This window comes from Dendrobates tinctorius, unplaced genomic scaffold (assembly GCF_039654945.1).
Source record: "Dendrobates tinctorius isolate UK_male_01 unplaced genomic scaffold, ASM3965494v1 ptg000073l, whole genome shotgun sequence".
Lineage (NCBI taxonomy): Eukaryota > Metazoa > Chordata > Amphibia > Anura > Dendrobatidae > Dendrobates > Dendrobates tinctorius.
Window position 1 is genome coordinate 27,477,631 of NW_027361741.1, and position 19,469 is coordinate 27,497,099.

Genomic DNA, 19,469 nt, shown 5'->3' on the forward strand with positions numbered 1-19,469 from the left:
GGTGCGCTCCACGGCTGCTGTTAGTTGTGTGGTTAGGATCAGAGATCTGCAATCTGCATAGTTACCAACCTCTCTGGTTTTTCTGGGGCTTAGCTTGTTTAGGTTTTTTCCTCCTCGGTGACCCATTCATAACAGAATCACCAGCCATACCGTCCGGACTGTGTTCCGGATTTTGAGGGAGAATTCACTGTTTGTTAAGGGATCGAAATGCCTCTTTGGTGTACAGAGGATTTCATTTTTGGGATTTATCTTGTCTCCATCGACTATTGAAATGGACCCGGCCAAGGTACAGGACATTTATGATTGGGTTCAGCCTACTTCTTTGAAGGCCCTCCAGAAGTTTTTGGGTTTTGCTAATTTCTATCGTAAATTTATAGGTAATTTTTCTGGTATTGTCAAACCACTGACTGATCTGACCAAGAAGGGCGCTGATGTGCTGAACTGGTCTCCTGAAGCTGTCTCAGCATTTCTGGAGCTTAAGCGAGATTTAATTCAGCTCCGGTTTTACAGCAACCTGATGTCTCACTTCCATTTCAGGTGGAGGTAGATGCTTCTGAGATTGGTGCAGGAGCTGTTTTGTCCCTAAAAGACCCTGTGACTTCTAAGATGAATCCCTGTGCCTTCTTTTCTCGAAAGTTCTCCCCATCTGAACGCAACTATGACGTGGGGAATAGGGAATTGTTGGCCATGAAATGGGCATTTGAGGAGTGGAGACATTGGTTGGAGGGAGCTAGACATCAAGTTGTGGTCCTCACCGATCACAAGAATTTGATTTATCTGGAGTCGGCCAAACGCTTGAATCCTAGACAGGCTAGATGGGCCTTGTTTTTCACGCGTTTTAATTTTGTGGTCTCTTTTCTTCCGGGCACTAAGAATGTTAAGGCAGACGCCCTTTCTAGGAGTTTCTCTGCCGATTCTCTTAATGTGACCGAGCCTACTACCATCCAAGGTGAGGGGGTAGTTCTTTCTGCCATTTTGCCCGATTTGAGACGAGCCCTGGAGGAATTTCATGAGGATAAACCTGAGCATTGCCCTATGGGAAAATTGTATGTTTCTGACCAGTGGAGAAAGAGAGTGATGTCTGAAATTCATTGCTCCACATTGGCTGGTCATCCAGGTATTTTTGGTACCAGAGATTTGGTGAGTCGGTCTTTATGGTGGCCTGCCTTATCTCGTGATGTCAGGAATTTTGTACAGTCCTGTGGGACTTGTTCTTGGTCTAAACCCTGTTCTTGTTCTAGTGGGTTGCTGATGCCCCTGCCAGTGCCCAAGAGGCCATGGACCCATATCTCAATGGATTTTATTTCTGATCTTCCTGTCTCTCAGAGAATGACTGTTATCTGGGTGATTTGTGATAGATTTTCGAAGATGGTCCATCTTGTACCACTCCCAAAGTTGCCATCTTCCGCTGAGTTGGTGCCCTTGTTTTTACAACAGGTGGTTTGGTTACATGGGATTCCTGAGAACATTGTGTCCGACAGAGGAGTCCAGTTTGTTTCCAGATTCTGGAAAGCCTTTTGTTCCAGTCTGGGAATTAAGTTATCCTTCTCCTCCGCGTTTCATCCCCAGACTAATGGACAGACTGAGAGAACAAACCAGACCTTGGAGTCTTATTTAAGATGTTTTATATCTGCTGATCAGGATGATTGGGTCTCATTTTTGCCCTTGGCCGAATTCGCGCTGAACAATAGAGCTAGTTCTGCCACTTTGATGTCACCCTTTTTATGTAATTTTGGGTTTCATCCTCGATTCTCTTCAGGGCAAGTGGAATCTTCGTCCTGCCCAGGTGTGGACACTGTGGTTGAGAGAATGCAGCAGATATGGGACCAAGTGGTGGATAAGTTGTCACTCTCTCAGGAAAAGACCCAGCGATTTTCCAACCAGCATAGGACCATTGGTCCCCGGTTTAAAGTAAGTGATATGGTTTGGTTGTCGTCTAAGAATATTCCTATGAAGGTTGCATCTCCAAAATTGAAGCCAAGATTTATTGGACCTTATAAGATATTGGAGATTCTTAATCCTGTTTCTTTTCGATTGGCTCTTCCAGTTACGTTCAAGATCCATAACGTATTTCACAAATCTCTGTTGAAGAGGTTTGTTGAGCCAGTGGTTCCTATGGCAGCACCTCCTGACCCTGTGTTGGTTGAAGGCAATGTGGAATATGAGGTAGAGAAAATATTGGATTCTCGTTTGGTTAGACTTAGACTCCAGTATTTGGTCAAATGGAAGGGTTATGGCCAGGAGGATAATTCTTGGGTCTCTGCCTCTGATATTCATGCCAATAGAATGGTTCGTGCTTTTCACCGGGCCCATCCTGATCGGCCTGGTAGCGTGGATGAGGGTTCGGTGACCCCTCCTCAAGGGGGGGTACTGTTGTGAGTTCATTTTCTGGTCTACCAGTTGTGAGTTCTCCTTCCAGGTTCCCTCTGGTGGTAACAGGAGGTAGTGCGGCTGATTTAATCAGTAGAGATCTGCCACCTGATAATGAGGATGACGATTGGACCTCAGGAATCTCAGACTGGATTTAAGACAGCTGACGCCCTACTCTGGTGCTGGTGATTCCTTCTGGCTTGTCAGGTCTTGGTTCTCAGCTCTGTTCCAGTCAGCTCAAGCTAAGTTTTTCTGCTAATGTTCACACTTGATTTTGTTGGTCTATTCAGTTTTTTGTGTGTTCAGCCAGCCCCGGCGGGGGCTGTGCTGAATTTCCACTCTTATTTATCTGTGTTTGCCAATTTGCTTTTTGTCCCTTATTAGATTGGCCTCTTTTTGCACTGTCTTAGAATATTTTCAGAGTGCTGATATAGTGGGAGAAGTCTAGTGACTTCAGGGTTAATTTTGTTATCAGAAGTGTTGGACATTATTTTTGTAGGGTTTTGGGCAGATTGCAGACAGTGTCTTTCCTTTCCTATTCTTTCTACTTAGCTTGGGCCCCATCGCTTGCTCAGCCAATTTTCCTGCCTGTGTTTGTGTTTTCATCTTGTTTCACCGTCAATACATGTGTGAGGGCTGTCTATTCCTTTGGGGTCTGCTCTGGGGCAGTTAGTTTTCCCCTTTTCTTGCTTTAGGCTTATTTAGTCCTCCGGCCATGACGAGGCGTCTAGGTTCATCGTAGGCACGCTCCACGGCTGCTGCTAGTTGTGTGGTTAGGATCAGGGATCTGCAATCTGCATAGTTACCAACCTCTCTGGTTTTACTGGAGCTTAGCTTGTTTAGGTTTTTTCCTCCTCGATGACCCATTCATAACAGGAAAGATGATGAATTCTGACAGACATTGTGGGATTTCAGTCAGTAAGGAGGCGAGGTTGGGTCCAGATAGGTAGATCTGTGTGTCATTGGCATAGAGGTGATACTGCAAACCGTGGGATTCAATGAGCTATCCCAAGCCGAAGGTGTAGATGGAGAATAGTAGGGGTCCTAGGACAGAGCCTTGAGGAACACCGACAGACAGCGGGCAAGGTGAGGAGGTGGTGTGTGAGAGGGAGACACTAAATGTTCGGTCTGTTAGGTATGATGAGATCCAGGATAGGGCCAAGTCTGTGATGCCAAGAGATGAGAGAGTCTGTAGTAGGAGGGAATCGTCTATGGTGTCGAAGGCAGAGGACAGGTCCAGGAGAAGGAGGACAGAGTAGTGTTGCTTGCTCTTGGCGGTTAGTAAGACCTTATTGACTTTAGTTAGGGCAGTTTCAGTTGAGTGATGCGGTCGGAAGCCAGATTGTAACCGGTCAAAGAGGGAGCAGGAGGAGAGGTGGGAGGACAGTTCAAGATATACATGCTGTTCCAGTAGTTTTGAGGTGCAAGGGAGGAGAGATATCGGGCGATAGTTAGACACAGAGGATGGGTCAAGGGAGGGCTTTTTGAGGATGGGTGTGATTGAGGCATGTTTGAAGGATGAGGGAAAGACACCATTTGTAAGTGAAAGGTTGAAGAGGTGTTTTAGAGATGGAATGAAGACTGGCCAAGTTAGGGATGAGGTTAGAAGGGAGTGGGTCGAGGGCACAAGTGGTGAGGTGTGATCTTGACAGAAGGGTGGAGAGCTGATCTTCTGTCATGGTGGAGAAGCTGGCTTTTGCAGAACAGGGCTGAGCGGCTAAGAGGGGCATCGGGGACTGCGGGCCAAAGTTTTGTCTGATCGTGTCAATCTTCTGCTTAAAGAAGGAGGCAAAGTCTTCAGCAGAAATGAGAGGAGGGGGAGGAGGTGCTGTGGGACGGAGTAGAGAATTGAAAGTGTTTAAGAGCTGTTTAGGGTTGTGAGACAGGGAGGATATGAGAGATGCGAAGTAAGTTTGTTTTGCGGCAGAGAGCATGGACTTAAAGCTGGCAAGGGACTGCTTGTATGCGCTGAAGTGCTCAGTAGAATGGGCTCTCTTCCATCTCCGCTCAGCGGTCCTGGAAACCCGTCTCAGTTCTTTGGTCAGGCAGCCAGGGCTGCCTTTTGATTGTTGATTGTTCGAGTTTTGCTCTGCGTGAGGGGGGCAACCGAATCAAGTGTTGCTGTTATTGTGGTGTTATAAAAAGTGGCAGCAGCATCTGTGTCATGAAGGGAAGCTATGTCTGTAAGAGGGAGAAGGGACTCAGAGAGTGATTGTAGATTGAGGTGTTTGAGATTCCTGCGAGGGTGAGTGAGTTTATGGAGTCAGGGTTATGCAGTAGGAGAGGAGAGGGAAGAGAATGTCAGTAGGTTGTAGTCAGACAGGGGGAGGGGTGAGTTATTGGGATTAGTGAGGGAACAGAGATGGGTGAAGATAAGGTCCAGCGTGTGACCATCTTTGTGAGTGGCCACAGAGGACCATTGAGTGAGGCCGAGGGAAGCCGTGAGCGATAGAAGTTTAGAGGCAGCCGGGGTGGAAGTGTCAATGGGGATGTTGAAGTCGTCCATGATGATGGTGGGGATGTCAGCAGAAAGGAAATGGAGTAGCCAGGTGGTGAAGTGGTCGAGAAAGGTGGAGATGGCTAGTTCTGGGGGGCGGTAGATGACAGTCAGTTGGAGGTTGGAGGGGAATAGATGCGGACGGAGTGCAACTCGAACGAGGGAAGAGTAGCGGAGGGTGGCAGAGGAATTGGGGTAAAGGAGCAGGTATCAGACAGGAGCAAGTTGATCTGTCCTTAGATTTTACAATACAAACTGGATTAAAATACAGGCAGTGGCATAACTAGAGTCTGATTGGCCCAGCTGCAAGATTTGGACCAAGCCCCCCCATCCTGAACAAATGTTGTATATATATATACAGTGAAGTAAATAATTATTTGATCCGTTGCTGATATTGTAAGTTTGCCCACTGACAAAGACATGAACAGTCTATAATATCCTCCTGACGTGCGCAAACCTCATCATCAACTACAAAAAACATCTGACCCAACAAGGGTTTTGCCACCAAGCATTAAGTCTAGTTTGCCAGAGGGATCAAATATTTATTTCTCACAGCAAAATGCAAATAACTTTATATAATTTATACAATGTGATTTTCTGGATTTTATTTTTGATATTCTATCTCGCAATGTTAAAATTAACCTACCCTTAAAATTATAGACTGTTCATGTCTTTGTCATTGGGCAAACTTACAAAATCAGCAAGGGATCAAATACTTATTTCCCCCACTATACATAACAGTCTATTCTTCCTGGCTTGCTAAAAATAGATGTATGTTTAATTAAGATACATTGATGTGTCTCCACAGACTGTATCAATAAAGTTTTGTCAAAGTCAAGTACCAGGAAGTATCCATAATAAAAAAGCTTTATTTAAAACATGACACACCACCAAGACACAAAAAATACAGTGCCAGAAACGTGATAAAAACGCATAAACGCACTAAAACAATGCAATGAAAAAAATTTACTTAAAAGGTGCAGAAATGGAACAGAAAACTGCAACATGAAAAATTCACTAAATACTCATTGTGGAAACCGAGTCTAAAGAGTAGTAACACCTCAATAAATTACTATATGAAAGATGAAATGATTATAAATGAGACATGTCTATGCCTGTAGTATTTAAAGCAAATAACGTTCAGATGAATGTTCAGCACATACTAAATTGCTTGGTCATCTGTGTTGCAGGAAAGACGCTCTCCTTGTAAATAATGCACTAGCAATTCTTGCTGCCCTTTTCATGGGATCTGCACAATTTATTGGATTATTCGAACTTTTGATAGTTGGGAGATTCATGATGGGACTGAATGCAGGTAAAAAAAAAAGTGACAAATATTTTTTACAATATACTGTTATATGTATATATACATATACATACAGTGGGTACGGAAAGTATTCAGACCCCTTTAAATTTTTCCCTCTTTGTTTCATTGCAGCCATTTGGTAAATTCAAAGAAGTTCATTTTTTTTCTCATTAATGTACACTCTGCACCCCATCTTGACTGAAAAAAATGAGAAATGTAGAATTTTTTGCAAATTTATTAAAAAAGAAAAAATGAAATATCACATGGTCATAAATATTCAGACCCTTTGCTCAGTATCGAGTAGAAACACCCTTTTAAGCTAGTACAGCTATGTGTCTTCTTGGGAATGATGTTTTTCATCCTGGATTAAAGGATCTTCTGTCATTCTTCCATGCAGATCCTATCCAGTTCCGTCAGGTTGGATGGTGAACGTTGGTGGACAGCCATTTTCAGGTCTCTCCAGAGATGCCCAATTTGGTGTAGGTCAGTGCTATGACTGGGCCAGTCAAGAATGGTCACAGAGTTGTTCTGAAGCCACTCCTTTGTTATTTTAGCTGTGTGCTTAGGGTCATTGTCTTGTTGGAATGTGAACCTTCTGCCAAGTCTGAAGTCCAGAGCATTCTGGAAGAGGTTTTCATCCAGGATAACCATCTACTTGGCCACATTCATGTTTCCATCAATTGCAACCAGCCGTCCTGTCTCTGCAGATGAAAAACACCCCCATAGTATGATGCTGCCACCACCATTTTTCACTGTTGGGATTGTATTGGGCAGGTGATGAGCAGTGCATGGTGTAACAATTATATGGGTACTACGGAACCTGACTGCATGGGATAATTTGACACTGAGACCAAAGTTGATGCAAATAATTATATTTAACAACTGTAACAAAACTAACAGGGCACTTCCCGTAATAGTAACAAAAACACAGCACAATATGGAATGATGCAAGTAAAGCAAAACTAACACAGCACTTCCTGTAATTGTAACGAAAACACAGCTCAATATAGAAATTTCCAGAGTAACTGAAGTGCAGGTAGCGACCGCTAATATAACCAGTCCAACAGTAATATAATGCAGATGTGTACAAGGCACTAAACGTAGGAGTCCAGCAGAAAGTATGTGAGTAAGCACACCGCATTTAATGAGGCAGTCCAGCGATATTAAGAATGCGCACGCACACAGCACTAAAGTGTAGAATACAGCAATCATAAAGGTGGGAATGCATTCTGCATTTAAACGTGGAAGTCCAGCTTTTTACAGGAATGGAATTAACAAGAGAAGGTCACTATGTGTACCTTTTGGGCTGTAAGTCCCGCGCCAGTCCCGCACAGCAGCCCACACAAACACAGACCTAGAGGAGAAAATGATGTCAGGATTCGTTACAGGCCACAGCAGTTCCAGGGGCGAATAGCTCCAACTAGAAGTCCAGACAGTAGTTAAGCACAGACAGCATCAGGGAGATGCCCAGAGGACAGTAGGCAGTAGAATGAGGAGAGGCAGAACACCGACTAACAATCAGCAGCAACAGCAGGGAGTCCACCAGCAGAACAGCAGGAGCTCAGGAGCCAGCAGCTACAAAATACTCAGGCAAAGAGGAGCACACGATCTGGACTTAAATAATCAGGACAGACAGGAAGTTCCATGGCAGGGCATGACACAGAACCATCTTGGATCAGGGCAAACAGCCACAAAGGAAAGTCCGGAATCCTTACTCCTGGTTTTCTCCACACATACTGCTTAGAATTATCACCAAAAAGTTCTGTCTTCGCCTCATCAGACCAGAGAATCTTATTTCTCATAGTCTGGGAATCCTTCATGTGTTTTTTAGCAAACTCTATGAGGGCTTTCATATGTCTCGCACTGAGCAGAGGCTTCCTATGGGCCACTCTGCCATAAATGTCTGACTGGTGGAGGGCTGCAGTGATAGTTGACTTTGTGGAACTTTCTCCCATCTCCCTACTGCATCTGTGGAGCTCAGCCACAGTGATCTTGGCATTCTTCTTTACCTCTCTCACCAAGGCTTTTCTCCCACGATTGCTCAGTTTGGCTGGATGTCCAGGTCTAGGAAGACTTCTGGTGGTCCCAAACTTTTTCCATTTAAAGATTACGTAGGCCACTGTGCTGTTAGGAACCTTGAGTACTGTAGAAATTCTTTTGTAACCTTGGCCAGATCTGTGCCTTGCCACAATTCTGTCTCTGAGCTCCTTGGCCAGTTCCTTTGACCTAATGATACTCATTTGGTCTGACATGCACTGTGAGCTGTGAGGTCTTATATAGACAGGTGTGTGCCTTTACAAATCAAGTCCTATCAGTTTAATTTAACACATCTGGACTCCAATGAAGGAGTAGAATCATCTCAAGGAGGATTACAAAGAAATGGACAGCATGCGACTGAGTGTCTGAGCAAAGGGTTTGAATATTGATATTTCAGTTTTTCTTTTTTAATAAATTTGCAAACATTTCTACATTTCTGTTTTTTTCAGTCAAGATGGGGTGAAAAGTGTACATTAATGAGAAAAAAATGAACTTTTTTGAATTTACCAAATGGCTGCAGTGAAATAGTGAAACATTTAAAGAGGTCTGAATACTTTACGTACCCACTGTATCTGCTAAAGGTTGGTGCAGACGAAGTAAAGCAATGATCGGTCACTGAATTTAGAATTTCTGTACTTACATTTGGTTCAGTCTATAATTTGTTTGGTGGTTTTGTAAGGGGTGTGGACTAGACTGTTGCGTTCCTACTCCTGAAGACACCAATCGCGTCGTCTGTATTATTTCTTGTGTCTTTTGTATATAATATGCCATGTGATGTGATCCTGTGTAATGTAGGTAATGTATAATGTTAGTAGTGTACAGTGTAGTATAAGACATAGTTTAGGGCTTAGCACACAAGATAGGATAAGGTAAAGACTGTAGTTATCTAGTGTCACGCACACGGGTGGCATGCGTGGTTCGTGGACCCACTGTGCCAGGACCCCACTGGGCCAGGCTTATCTAGGAGGGGCATGGCTAAACAGCTACCTGGTTTTCACTGGAGCTCCTGATGATGGAGTCAGGCATGAGCTGCAGGTAGCCACCAGGTACCACTCTTAGGCAGTCTCCGCAACTGCACCTGCTGACCCGAGGCGTCAGGATCGCCGACACGGAATTGAAATCAGAGTAACTGGTAGGACAGGACTAGGACTCTATTTATACTACACAGTTTCTGGATCCTCAGGCAGAACAGACACTGAAACAGAGTCACAGAGAGGGCTGGATTTGGATACTAAAACAGGCTCTGACACTACAGACTCTGGAACACTAACCAGGACAGACATTGGTGCTAGTTCAAGTACCTTCGGAAAGGTTTCATATTTGGTTACCGCCGATGCGGCTTCAGGGATCAGGTATCGTCGATGTGCCTTCAGGGTTCAGGCCCTGGTCACACAAGAACTGGTGGTTCAGGTTCTAGCTACTTTATCTGCTCAGGATAATAGGACAAGGGACCTGGCAACAAACAGTTGCACACACATTATGTAGGCAATTAGAGGGGTAAGTGCCTTTTATACTCGATGCCTCCCAGCTATTGGCTCAGGGCATTTTCAAAGTGCACGCTTCCCCTTTAAGAACAGGGGAAAGTGCGAGCTCTAGGCGTGCCGCTGGTAAGCCCATTCAACATGCACAGAAAGCAGGAGCAGAAGATTAGGATGCTTCTCACCATCAAGACATCCTCCTCTGAGCAAACTGAAGCGGATGTAGTACCAGCAACCTTGCCTTGCAAAGTCTCTCTCTGCCTGGTAAGGCCAGCTACCACCCTGGAAGATTCAAAGACAAATGTTCTTTCTCCTGGTTAGTGGATAGTAGAGACTTGGAAGATGCCACCATCTTGACATTCTCGTCATCCGACCACTTGAAAACTGAAGATACCCTCTCTGTGTCCATCATCAAACTGGTAACTAAAAAGATACATCCTCAAGGCGGGTAGGTTCCTGGGAACAGGTCATTGGAACAATCGTCAGGACTATGAATAGATATCAACTCTGATTCCCTTCTTTAGGAGACGTTTGCACACGAGTCGCCAACTAGCAGACCTGGCGAAAAACATTGCGACACTGGTGGCCAAACTGGACATACCGGGACCAGACACCTCTTATGACATGACTGTCCCCAACAAATCACTTCACCAGACCTTCAGACTAGAATGGGCTCTTCAATTCTCAGCCACAGAAGAAGAGTGGATTAGTTAAACCAGACAGCACATAGAAGCATTGCAGACAGAGAAGATTACCTTCTATCTGAAGCTTTATTTGCTCAGAAATGACTTGACTGTTTTCCAATAGGGCTTTTGCTTCGCCAGATAACACCATCAGCTGATTCTGGAGAAGTTAGACAGCAACCTGACATTGATCCACAAAAGCTTGCAGCCAGAAATTTCCAACCAAACCGGAGTCTGCAGATGATACGAATACAGTCAGTCATACTCTCGCCAAGGTTAGCCTCTCCTACAGACCCAAGGCTTTGGAGTTTTCCAGACTTCTCAGGACAAAAACAGATGGGATGTTCTAAAAAACCGCAGCAATAGCACAACACGTTATCACGTCTGAGTCCAGACTGCTGCTCAGCCAGCCTGACACGGTCGATTGCATAGGTTACGCACGGGCAGTTATTTAAAAATGCTGGGGAATAGCCGTCTCCAGAAGGATAGAGCCAGATGTGACTGTCTCCTCTAACGGGTCTCTTCTCTGGTATGCTCCTGGAATCTTGGAAGGGAAGATGCAGCATAAGACTCAAGACCTAGCTCATTGAAGATTTTTTGGATGGCCACCAGGAAGCCCTGCAAAACTGATGTTAAAGGATCCCCTCTCTCCCACATGGTGTTGAGGCATGTTAGGGCCTCTCTTCTGCTAGGTAGGCCATAAGGAATCCATTTTTAACCTGATATCAGGGAAACTGATGGGCCAATAATTCATAATTCTGCATGCACTACTCTATGAACCCACGGCACTGCATAGGATCCTCATCATAACGTGGTGGATCAGACCGGATGGGTTCAACTTCAGGAACATAAGTTGCAGGTTAAACAGACAAAGCCACAGGTACTGCAACTTGGGCTGGAGCAGCTGACGTCAGGGTTTCCATTCGGGCATCCAATGTCAGTAGATATTAAAAAAAGTTTGTTCTGTTACTCTCGCTGATGAGACAACTGTTGATACAGGTACGAGTGCAAAAAGGTCTGGGGATCAACTGTCACGCACTCGGTTGCGCACGTGGTTCATTAAATCACACTGTGCCATGGCGGCGGGCTTACCAAGGAGAGGCATGGCTAATCGGCTACCTGGATTTCACTGGAACTCCTGATGGTGGAGTCAGGCTTGAGCTACAGGTAGCCATCAGGTACCACTCCTAGGCCATCCCCTGTACTGAAGCTGCTGACCCCAGGGATCAGGATTACTGGCAGTACAGGACTAGGACTTTGTTCAGACTACACAGGTTCTGGATCCTCTGGTAGAACAGACACTGACACGGAGTCACAGAGAGGGCTGAATTTGGATTCTGGAACAGGCTCCGACAGTTCAGACTCTGAAATGCTAACTAGGACAGACACTTGTTCTGGTTCAAGTACCGTCAGAACAGTTTCAGGTTTGGGTACCAGCAAAGTCGCTTCAGGGTTCAGGTACCGCCGGTGCGGCTTCAAGTTTCATGCACCGCCAATGCGACTTCAAGCTCAGTTATCACAAATGCGGTTTCAGGGTTCAGTCCCTGGTCACACAAGGACCAGGGGTTCAGGTACTAACTACTCAGGATACTAGGACAAGGTACCTGGCAATATGCAGTTGAACACACATTATGTATGGAACTACAGGGATTGCTCAGGCACCTTCCAATTGAGGAGGGTGCTTTTTGTACTAGATGCCTTACAGCTATTGGGAGGGCACTTTCAAGATGCCCTTTAAGGAACAGGAGGCCCATGCAGCATGCACAGGAAGCAGGAGATGGGGAGGTCACCGCATGGCCGGAGCCTTGTCGGCATCCCTGCATGGAGAGGGAAGAGGAACAGGAGCGCATGGTTAGTGAGTTAATGTTCAGGACTAACCCATAGTGGGAGGGGCTTAGTGTTAAGGCAAGTGATTGCTTCCTGTAGTTAAGTAGTAATTAATCACCGCACTTTACTGATGAATATTTGCAGGAAGTTTATTTCACTTACACACATGGTCAAAATTGTTGGTAACCCTCATTTAATGACAGAAAAAGCCACAATGGTCACAGAAATAACTTGAATCTGACAAAAGTAATAATAAGTTTAAAAAAATCTATGAAAATGAACAAATGCAAGTCAGACATTGCGTTTCAACCATGCTTCCACAGAATTTTTTTGAAAAATAAGACTCTTGAAATAGGCCTGGACAGAAATAATGGTACCTTTAACTTAATATTTTGTTGCACAACCTTTTTTTGATAGTCTTGAGATTTCATTGTGCCCTGCACAGATTCTAGACACCCTGTGCCAGATGCAGCAAAGCATTCCCAGAACATAACAGAGCCTTCTCCATGTTTCACAGTAGGGACAGTGTTCTTTTCTTCATATATGCTTCATTTTTCTGTCTGTGAACATAGAGCTGATGTGCCTTGCTAAAAAGTTCCATGTCTGTCTCATCTGTCCATAGGACATTCTCCCAAAAGCTTTGTGGCTTGTCAACATGTAGTTTGGTAAATTCCAGTCTGGCTTTTTTATGATTTTTTTCAACAATGGTGTCCTCCATGGTCGTCTCCCATGAAGTCCACTTTGGCTCATACAACGACAGATGGTGCGATCTGACACTGATGTTCCTTGAGCTTAAAGTTCACCTTTAATCTGTTTAGAAGTTTTTCTGGGCTCTTTTGTTACCATTCTTATTATCCGCCTCTTTGATTTTTCATCAATTTTCCTCCTTCGGCCACATCCAGGGAGGTTGGCTACAGTCCCATGGAGCTTAAATTTCTGAATAATACGTGCAACTGTAGTCACAGGAACATGAAGCTGCTTGGAGATGGTCTTATAACTTTTACCTTTAACATGTTTGTCTAGAATTTTCTCTCTAATCTCCTGAGACAACTCTTTCCTTTGCTTCCTCTGGTCGATGTTGAGGGTGATACACACCATGTCACCAAACAGCAGAGTGTGTATCTGTAGCCCTATATACAGGCCCTCTCACTGATTCCAAAATTGTAGACACCTGTGATGCTAATTAGTGGACACACCTTGATTTAGCATGTCCCTTTTGTCACATTATTTTCAGGGGTACCTTCATTTCTGTCCAGGCCTGTTTCATGAGTTTTATTTTTTTTTTTTAACTCTTTGGCAACATGGTTGAAAAGCAATGTCTGACTTTCATTTGTTCATTTTGATAGATTTTTGATTTATTATTACTTTTGTCAGATTCAAGTTATTTCTGTGACCATTGTGGGTTTTATTGTCATTAAACGAGGGGTACCAACAATTTTGACCACTTGTGTATAGTAAATGAAACCATAGCACTGATATGGAAAAAGGTGCAGGAAAATAATCAAAAGTAGTGTAGTGGGGTAGGCCGGGCTGGGGGGTGGTCCCTCATTTACCGCACACAGACGTCATAGACACAAGATGGAGGCAGATTTCGGGTACAACAGGTCCAAGTTTATTTTACTCGTCCGTCTGGCGACTCCAGCAATGCACCGCACTTCTTCCACAGCCTTCCGTTTTCAGGCCCGGGTACATAAACCACACTTTTTAGCTTAGTGACGTTCCTACCAGCTCGGTCACTGTGGCCGCCTTAGGTCTGTTCACCAACAGCAATTTACTGGTCAGAGGTCGTCATCAATTTGGTATATCTCCCCCGGGGCCTTGTCTGTTCTGCGGTTCTTCGTGTCGGGGCCACCCCCTTGACTTCCTTTCTCCTCAGTCCCCTAGTTGAGCTCTCCACGCAGCACACACTTCGTCACAGACTCCTCTCCTCTTGAGCTCCTCCCGGGACTGGAACTTTCTGGAACCCTCCTGTCCTATTTATAACTTTCCCGGTTCCCTGTAACTCCGCCCCCCATGACCAACGGTTTCTAAAGCCCTAAGCTGCTGTCAAGTCCTGAACTCACGCTCTCCCCTGCCATCTTGTGGTCTACCCAAGGTACTGCACTCAATCTACACTTTTCCCAGCTGTTTCCTTCGGTCATAACTAACATCTGTCTAAAGTGCACAAACCATCCTTCCTTCTTGCTGACAAGTCCGTCCATCAGGTCACCTTCCCCACAGTAGATAGCAACAGAAATCTAACTGCCAGGATCTTTTACATATTGTCGCTGAAGATAGGAGACTGACAGTTCAATTGTTGCAAAGAGGAGACGTATTTGAGTATAAAAGATACCTTCTTAGGTGTGTGTAGCCAGGCACTCCCGTGCCTTCATCATGTACGTCCTGTAGTTAGTCAGATATGGACAATTTCAAGTTCAAGTAGGAAATGTCTGTGAGCAGTGCTGCCATTGTGGGTGAACTACAGAAAAGCACACTGAGGGACAAGGGAGTAGCGCAGCCTTGAACTGACCAATGAATAGACAAAGTGACCTTCCACAGAAAAATGGATCCTTGGATAGGACGCCGTGTCACTATAAACCCTGAGCTTGCTAAACGCCAAAACTAATGGGCCTAAACAGGACTGAGTTCGTGGGACTAGTGGGGATCCCAAGCGCTTGATCCAGAGCGCCAATAGTGGAATAAATAGGACGTGGAACCACTGAGCAGATACAAAGACTTGGTGATCAGGACTGTGACGATAAGCTAGACTGTGACGAAGTAGGACGAAACAGTGTGCTTCACCGGCCCTGGACTAGACTACAGTAAAAGGATACTGTGTGTGTGAAAATGCCTTACACTGTGAAGGAAATGTCCATCAGACTTTGTGCCCAATATCCCTTGTATATAACCCTTACAAAGTTACTGTTCACTAAAGACTGTGTTATAGAACGGAAGTCTCCTGGCCAGCTAACACCATAGGCTCCAGGCAGCCCTCACAGCACCAACACCAGCCAGGACCCACTCTTTCATGTAGTGCACCGTGAATAGCAAGAGAAGACGAGTGCCTCTCCCGCAGCAACCGCCCCATGCTACAGTTTCATCCCATACATAATATCCCATACATAATAAATGGCACATACTTTATGAAACATAGTGGATGCCACAGCTCTGTATGTCTGAGCATGCTGGATGTCAGACTCCCAGCTAGAGAGCCATAGTGACGACCAGGGCACATCTCCGAAATGATTGTCTTGCAATGAGGTGACTGATGTAATGTGAATCTTATTGTACAGTACTTCTCTTATTGAGGCTCAGTACACATTGTGCAATTGTTTCATAATCATTTTTTTTTTACTCGCATCATAGTTTATAATCACTTTATTCTTAATATATTGAAAATAAACTCATCCATTGATTCACATGCAACATAAATCTGAAAATCTACATAAAAATCGGATTTTGCTATGGATTTCACCCCTTCCATACCGGAGGTGATGAAATCCGCATTGAAAATCCGTGAAAAAATGTCAAAATTCACAGCAGAAAATGACTGCAGCGTATGGATGAGAATTCATCATATATGAATCGACCCTTAAATTAAGCATCATTAGTTGGCGACTTTCCAACTCTTCCCTGACAATGATATCGAGAGATAAAAGGGTCAGGCTGTTATAATTTCCATTTCAGGATATCGAGATTTTCTTTGTAATAACTGTCATACTTGTGTTTGCACATAATATAATGAGCACATTCCCATTCTCTTCAGCATTTTTTCTCAATAGTTTGATTTTTAGAATTGTTTTTATTCTTTTCCAGGTATTGGAATATGTGTCCAGCCATTATATCTGGGTGAAATAGCACCCAAGAACATAAGAGGAGTAGCAACAGTGGCCATTAATATGTTTTTGACTGCTGGGATCTTGGTGGGACAGATTGTTGGTTTACGGTATGGACCCTCTAAAATTACACAAACATTTTATTCAAGCTTTAGACGGGGCCCACATCCCAAATAATAGTGTCCGTTTAGGCTGCGTTTACATGCAGCACTCAAAATGCATCTGTAAAGCTTTGAAAAACTGCAGCAACCTTGAGAAACTATATTCTTTAAAATTGCAACTGCAATTTCCCATGGCGTTTGAAAATAAGCTGTTGTATACAGTGAGAGAAATAAGTATTTGATCCCTTGCTGATTTTGCAAGTTTGCCCACTGACAAAGACATGAACAGTCTATAATTTTAAGGGTAAATTAATTGTAACATTGAGAGATAGAATATCAAAAATAAAATCCAGAAAATCACATTGTATAAATTATATAAATGTATTTGCTTTTTGCAGTGAGAAATTAGTATTTGATTCATCTGGCAAACAAGACTTAATACTTGGTGGCAAAACCCTTGTTGGCAAACACAGCAGTCAGACGTTCTTTGTATTTGAAGATGAGGTTTGTGCACGTCAGAATGAATTTTGAGACACTCCTCTTTGCAGATCATCTGTATCTAGCTATCGCCCTATATCACTTCTCTCCTATGCCTCCAAGCTACTGGAACAACACGTCTACCTTGAACTGTCCTCCCATCTCTCTTCTTGCTCCCTCTTCGACCGCTTACAATCTGGCTTCCGGTCACACCACTCCACCGAAACTGCCCTTACTAAGGTCACCAATGACCTCTTAACCGCCAAGAGCAAGCGACACTACTCTGTCCTCCTCCTCCTGGACCTGTCGGCTGCCTTTGACACAGTGGACCATTCCCTACTATTACAGACCCTCTCATGCCTTGGCATCACAGACTTGGCCTTGTCCTGGATCTCATCATACCTAACAGACCGGACATTCAGCGTCTCCCACTCACACACCACCTCCTCACCTCACCCCCTATCTGTCGGAGTCCCACAAGGTTCAGTCCTAGGACCCCTGCTCTTCTCCATTTACACCTTTGGCCTGGGACAGCTTATAGAATCTCATGGCTTCCAGTATCATCTCTATGTTGATGACACACAGATCTACATCTCTGGACCAGATATCACCTCCCTGCTAACCAGAATCCCTCAATGTCTTTCCACTATTTCATCCTTCTTCTCTACCAGATTTCTGAAACTTAACATGGACAAAACAGAATTCATCATCTTTCCCCCATCTCACGTGACCCCCCCAACGAACCTATCCATTACAGTAAATGGCTGCCCACTCTCCCCAGTGCCACAAGCTCGCTGCCTCGGGGTAATCCTTGATGCTGATCTCTCCTTCAAACCACATATCCAAGCCCTTTCCACTTCCTGCCTACTTCAACTCAAAAATATTTCACAAATCCGTTCATTCCTCAACCAAGAATCTGCAAAAACCCTAGTCCATGCCCTCATTATCTCTTGCCTTGACTACTGCAACCTCCTGCTCAGTGGCCTCCCCTCGAACACTCTCGCACCCCTCCAATCTATTCTAAACTCCGCTGCCCGACTAATACACCTGTCCCCCCGCTATTCCCCAGCTTCTCCCCTCTGTCAATCCCTTCACTGGCTCCCCATTGCCCAGAGAATCCAGTACAAAACCCTAACCATGACATACAAAGCCATCCACAACCTGTCTCCTCCATACATCTGTGACCTTGTCTCCCGGTGCTTTCCTGCATGCAACCTCCGATCCTCACAAGATCTCCTTCTCTACTCCCCTCTTATCTCCTCTTCCCACAATCGCATACAAGATTTCTCTCGCGCATCACCCCTACTCTGGAACTCTCTGCCACAACATATCAGACTCTCACCTACCATCAAAACCTTCAAAAAGAGCCTGAAGACCCACCTCTTCCGACAAGCCTATAACCTGCAGTAACCACCGATCGACCAAACCACTGCATGACCAGCTCTACCCTCGCCTACTGTATTTTCACCCATCCCTTGTAGATTGTGAGCCTTCGCGGGCAGGGTCCTCTCTCCTCCTGTACCAGTTATGACTTGTATTGTTCAACATTATTGTACTTGTTTTTATGTATACCCCTCCCTACATGTAAAGCGCCATGGAATAAATGGCGCTATAACAATAAATAATAATAATAATAATCATCTCTAAATCATTAAGATTTTGAGGCTGGCCCTTGGCAACTAGGAGTTTCAACTCCTTCCATAAGTTTTCTATGGGATTACGGTCTGGAGACTGCCTAGGCCAATCCATGACCTTAATGTGCTTCTTTTTGAGCCACTCCTTTGTTGCCTTGGCTGTATGTTTTGGGTCATTGTCTTGCTGGAAGACCCAGCTATGACCCATTTTTAATATCCTGGCGGAGGGAAGGAGGTTGTCACTCAGGATTTTACGGTACATGGCTCAATCCATTCTCCCATTGATGCGGTGAAGTAGTCCTGTGCCCTTAGCAGACAAACACCCCCAAAACATAATGTTTCCACCTCCATGCTTGACAGTGGGAAAGGTGTTCTTTGGGTCACAGGCAGGATTTCTTTTCCTCCAAACACGGCAAGTTTAGTTAATGCCAAACAGCTCAATTTTTGTCTCATCTGACCACAGCACCTTCTCCCAATCATTCACAGAGTCATCCAGGTGTTCATTGACCAACTTCAGAGTGGCCTGCACATGTGCCTTCTGGAGCAGGGTTACCTTATGGGCACTGCAGGATTTTAAACCTTTATGGCGTAATGTGTTACCAATGGTTTTCTTGGTGACTGTGGTCCCAGCTGCCTTGAGATCATTAACAAGTTCCCCCCATTTAGTTTTAGGTTAATCTGTCACCTTCCTCATGATCAAGGATACCCCACAAGGCGAGATTTTGCATGGTGCTCCAGATTTGTATTTCTTCCATTTTCTTACTATTGCACCAACAGTTGTCTCCTTCTCATCCAGTGTCTTACTTATGGTTTTGTAGCCCATTCCAGCTTTGTGCAGGTCTACGATCTTGTCCCTGACATCCTTTTAAAGCTCTTTGGTCTTGACCATGTTGTAGAGGTTAGAATCTGACTGGTTAAGTCTGTGGACAGGAGTCTTTTATAAATGTGACTATGTAAGACAGCTCTCTTTAACCCCTTTCCGACATCGGGTGTAATAGTATGCTGATGTTGGAATCCCTTCCTTTGGTGTGGGTTCCGGCATTGAGCCCACATCTTTCCTGGGATGTCATGTATTTTGAACAGCTGACATGTGCCCAGAATAGTCGCGGGGGGAATCAAGATCCACCTGCAGCTATTAACCCATTAAATGCTGCTGTCAAACGCTGACCGTGGCATTTAACAAGCGCTACAGGCAATCGCGCCAGAAATCCGCCCACCGGTGACCCACGTCACATGATCGCAGG

The 19,469-nt window shown here is 44.7% G+C and overlaps 1 protein-coding gene across 1 annotated transcript in view; it reads left to right on the top strand.

Moving 5' to 3' along the window:
* LOC141096299 (solute carrier family 2, facilitated glucose transporter member 9-like) overlaps nt 1–19,469 on the top strand; it is a 144,872-nt gene that overhangs the window by 48,627 nt on the left and 76,776 nt on the right. The window contains exons 3-4 of the mRNA XM_073582840.1: nt 6,058–6,182; nt 15,994–16,123. Of these exons, the coding sequence (XP_073438941.1) occupies nt 6,058–6,182; nt 15,994–16,123 (255 nt within the window). The remainder of the gene's footprint in view (nt 1–6,057; nt 6,183–15,993; nt 16,124–19,469) is intronic.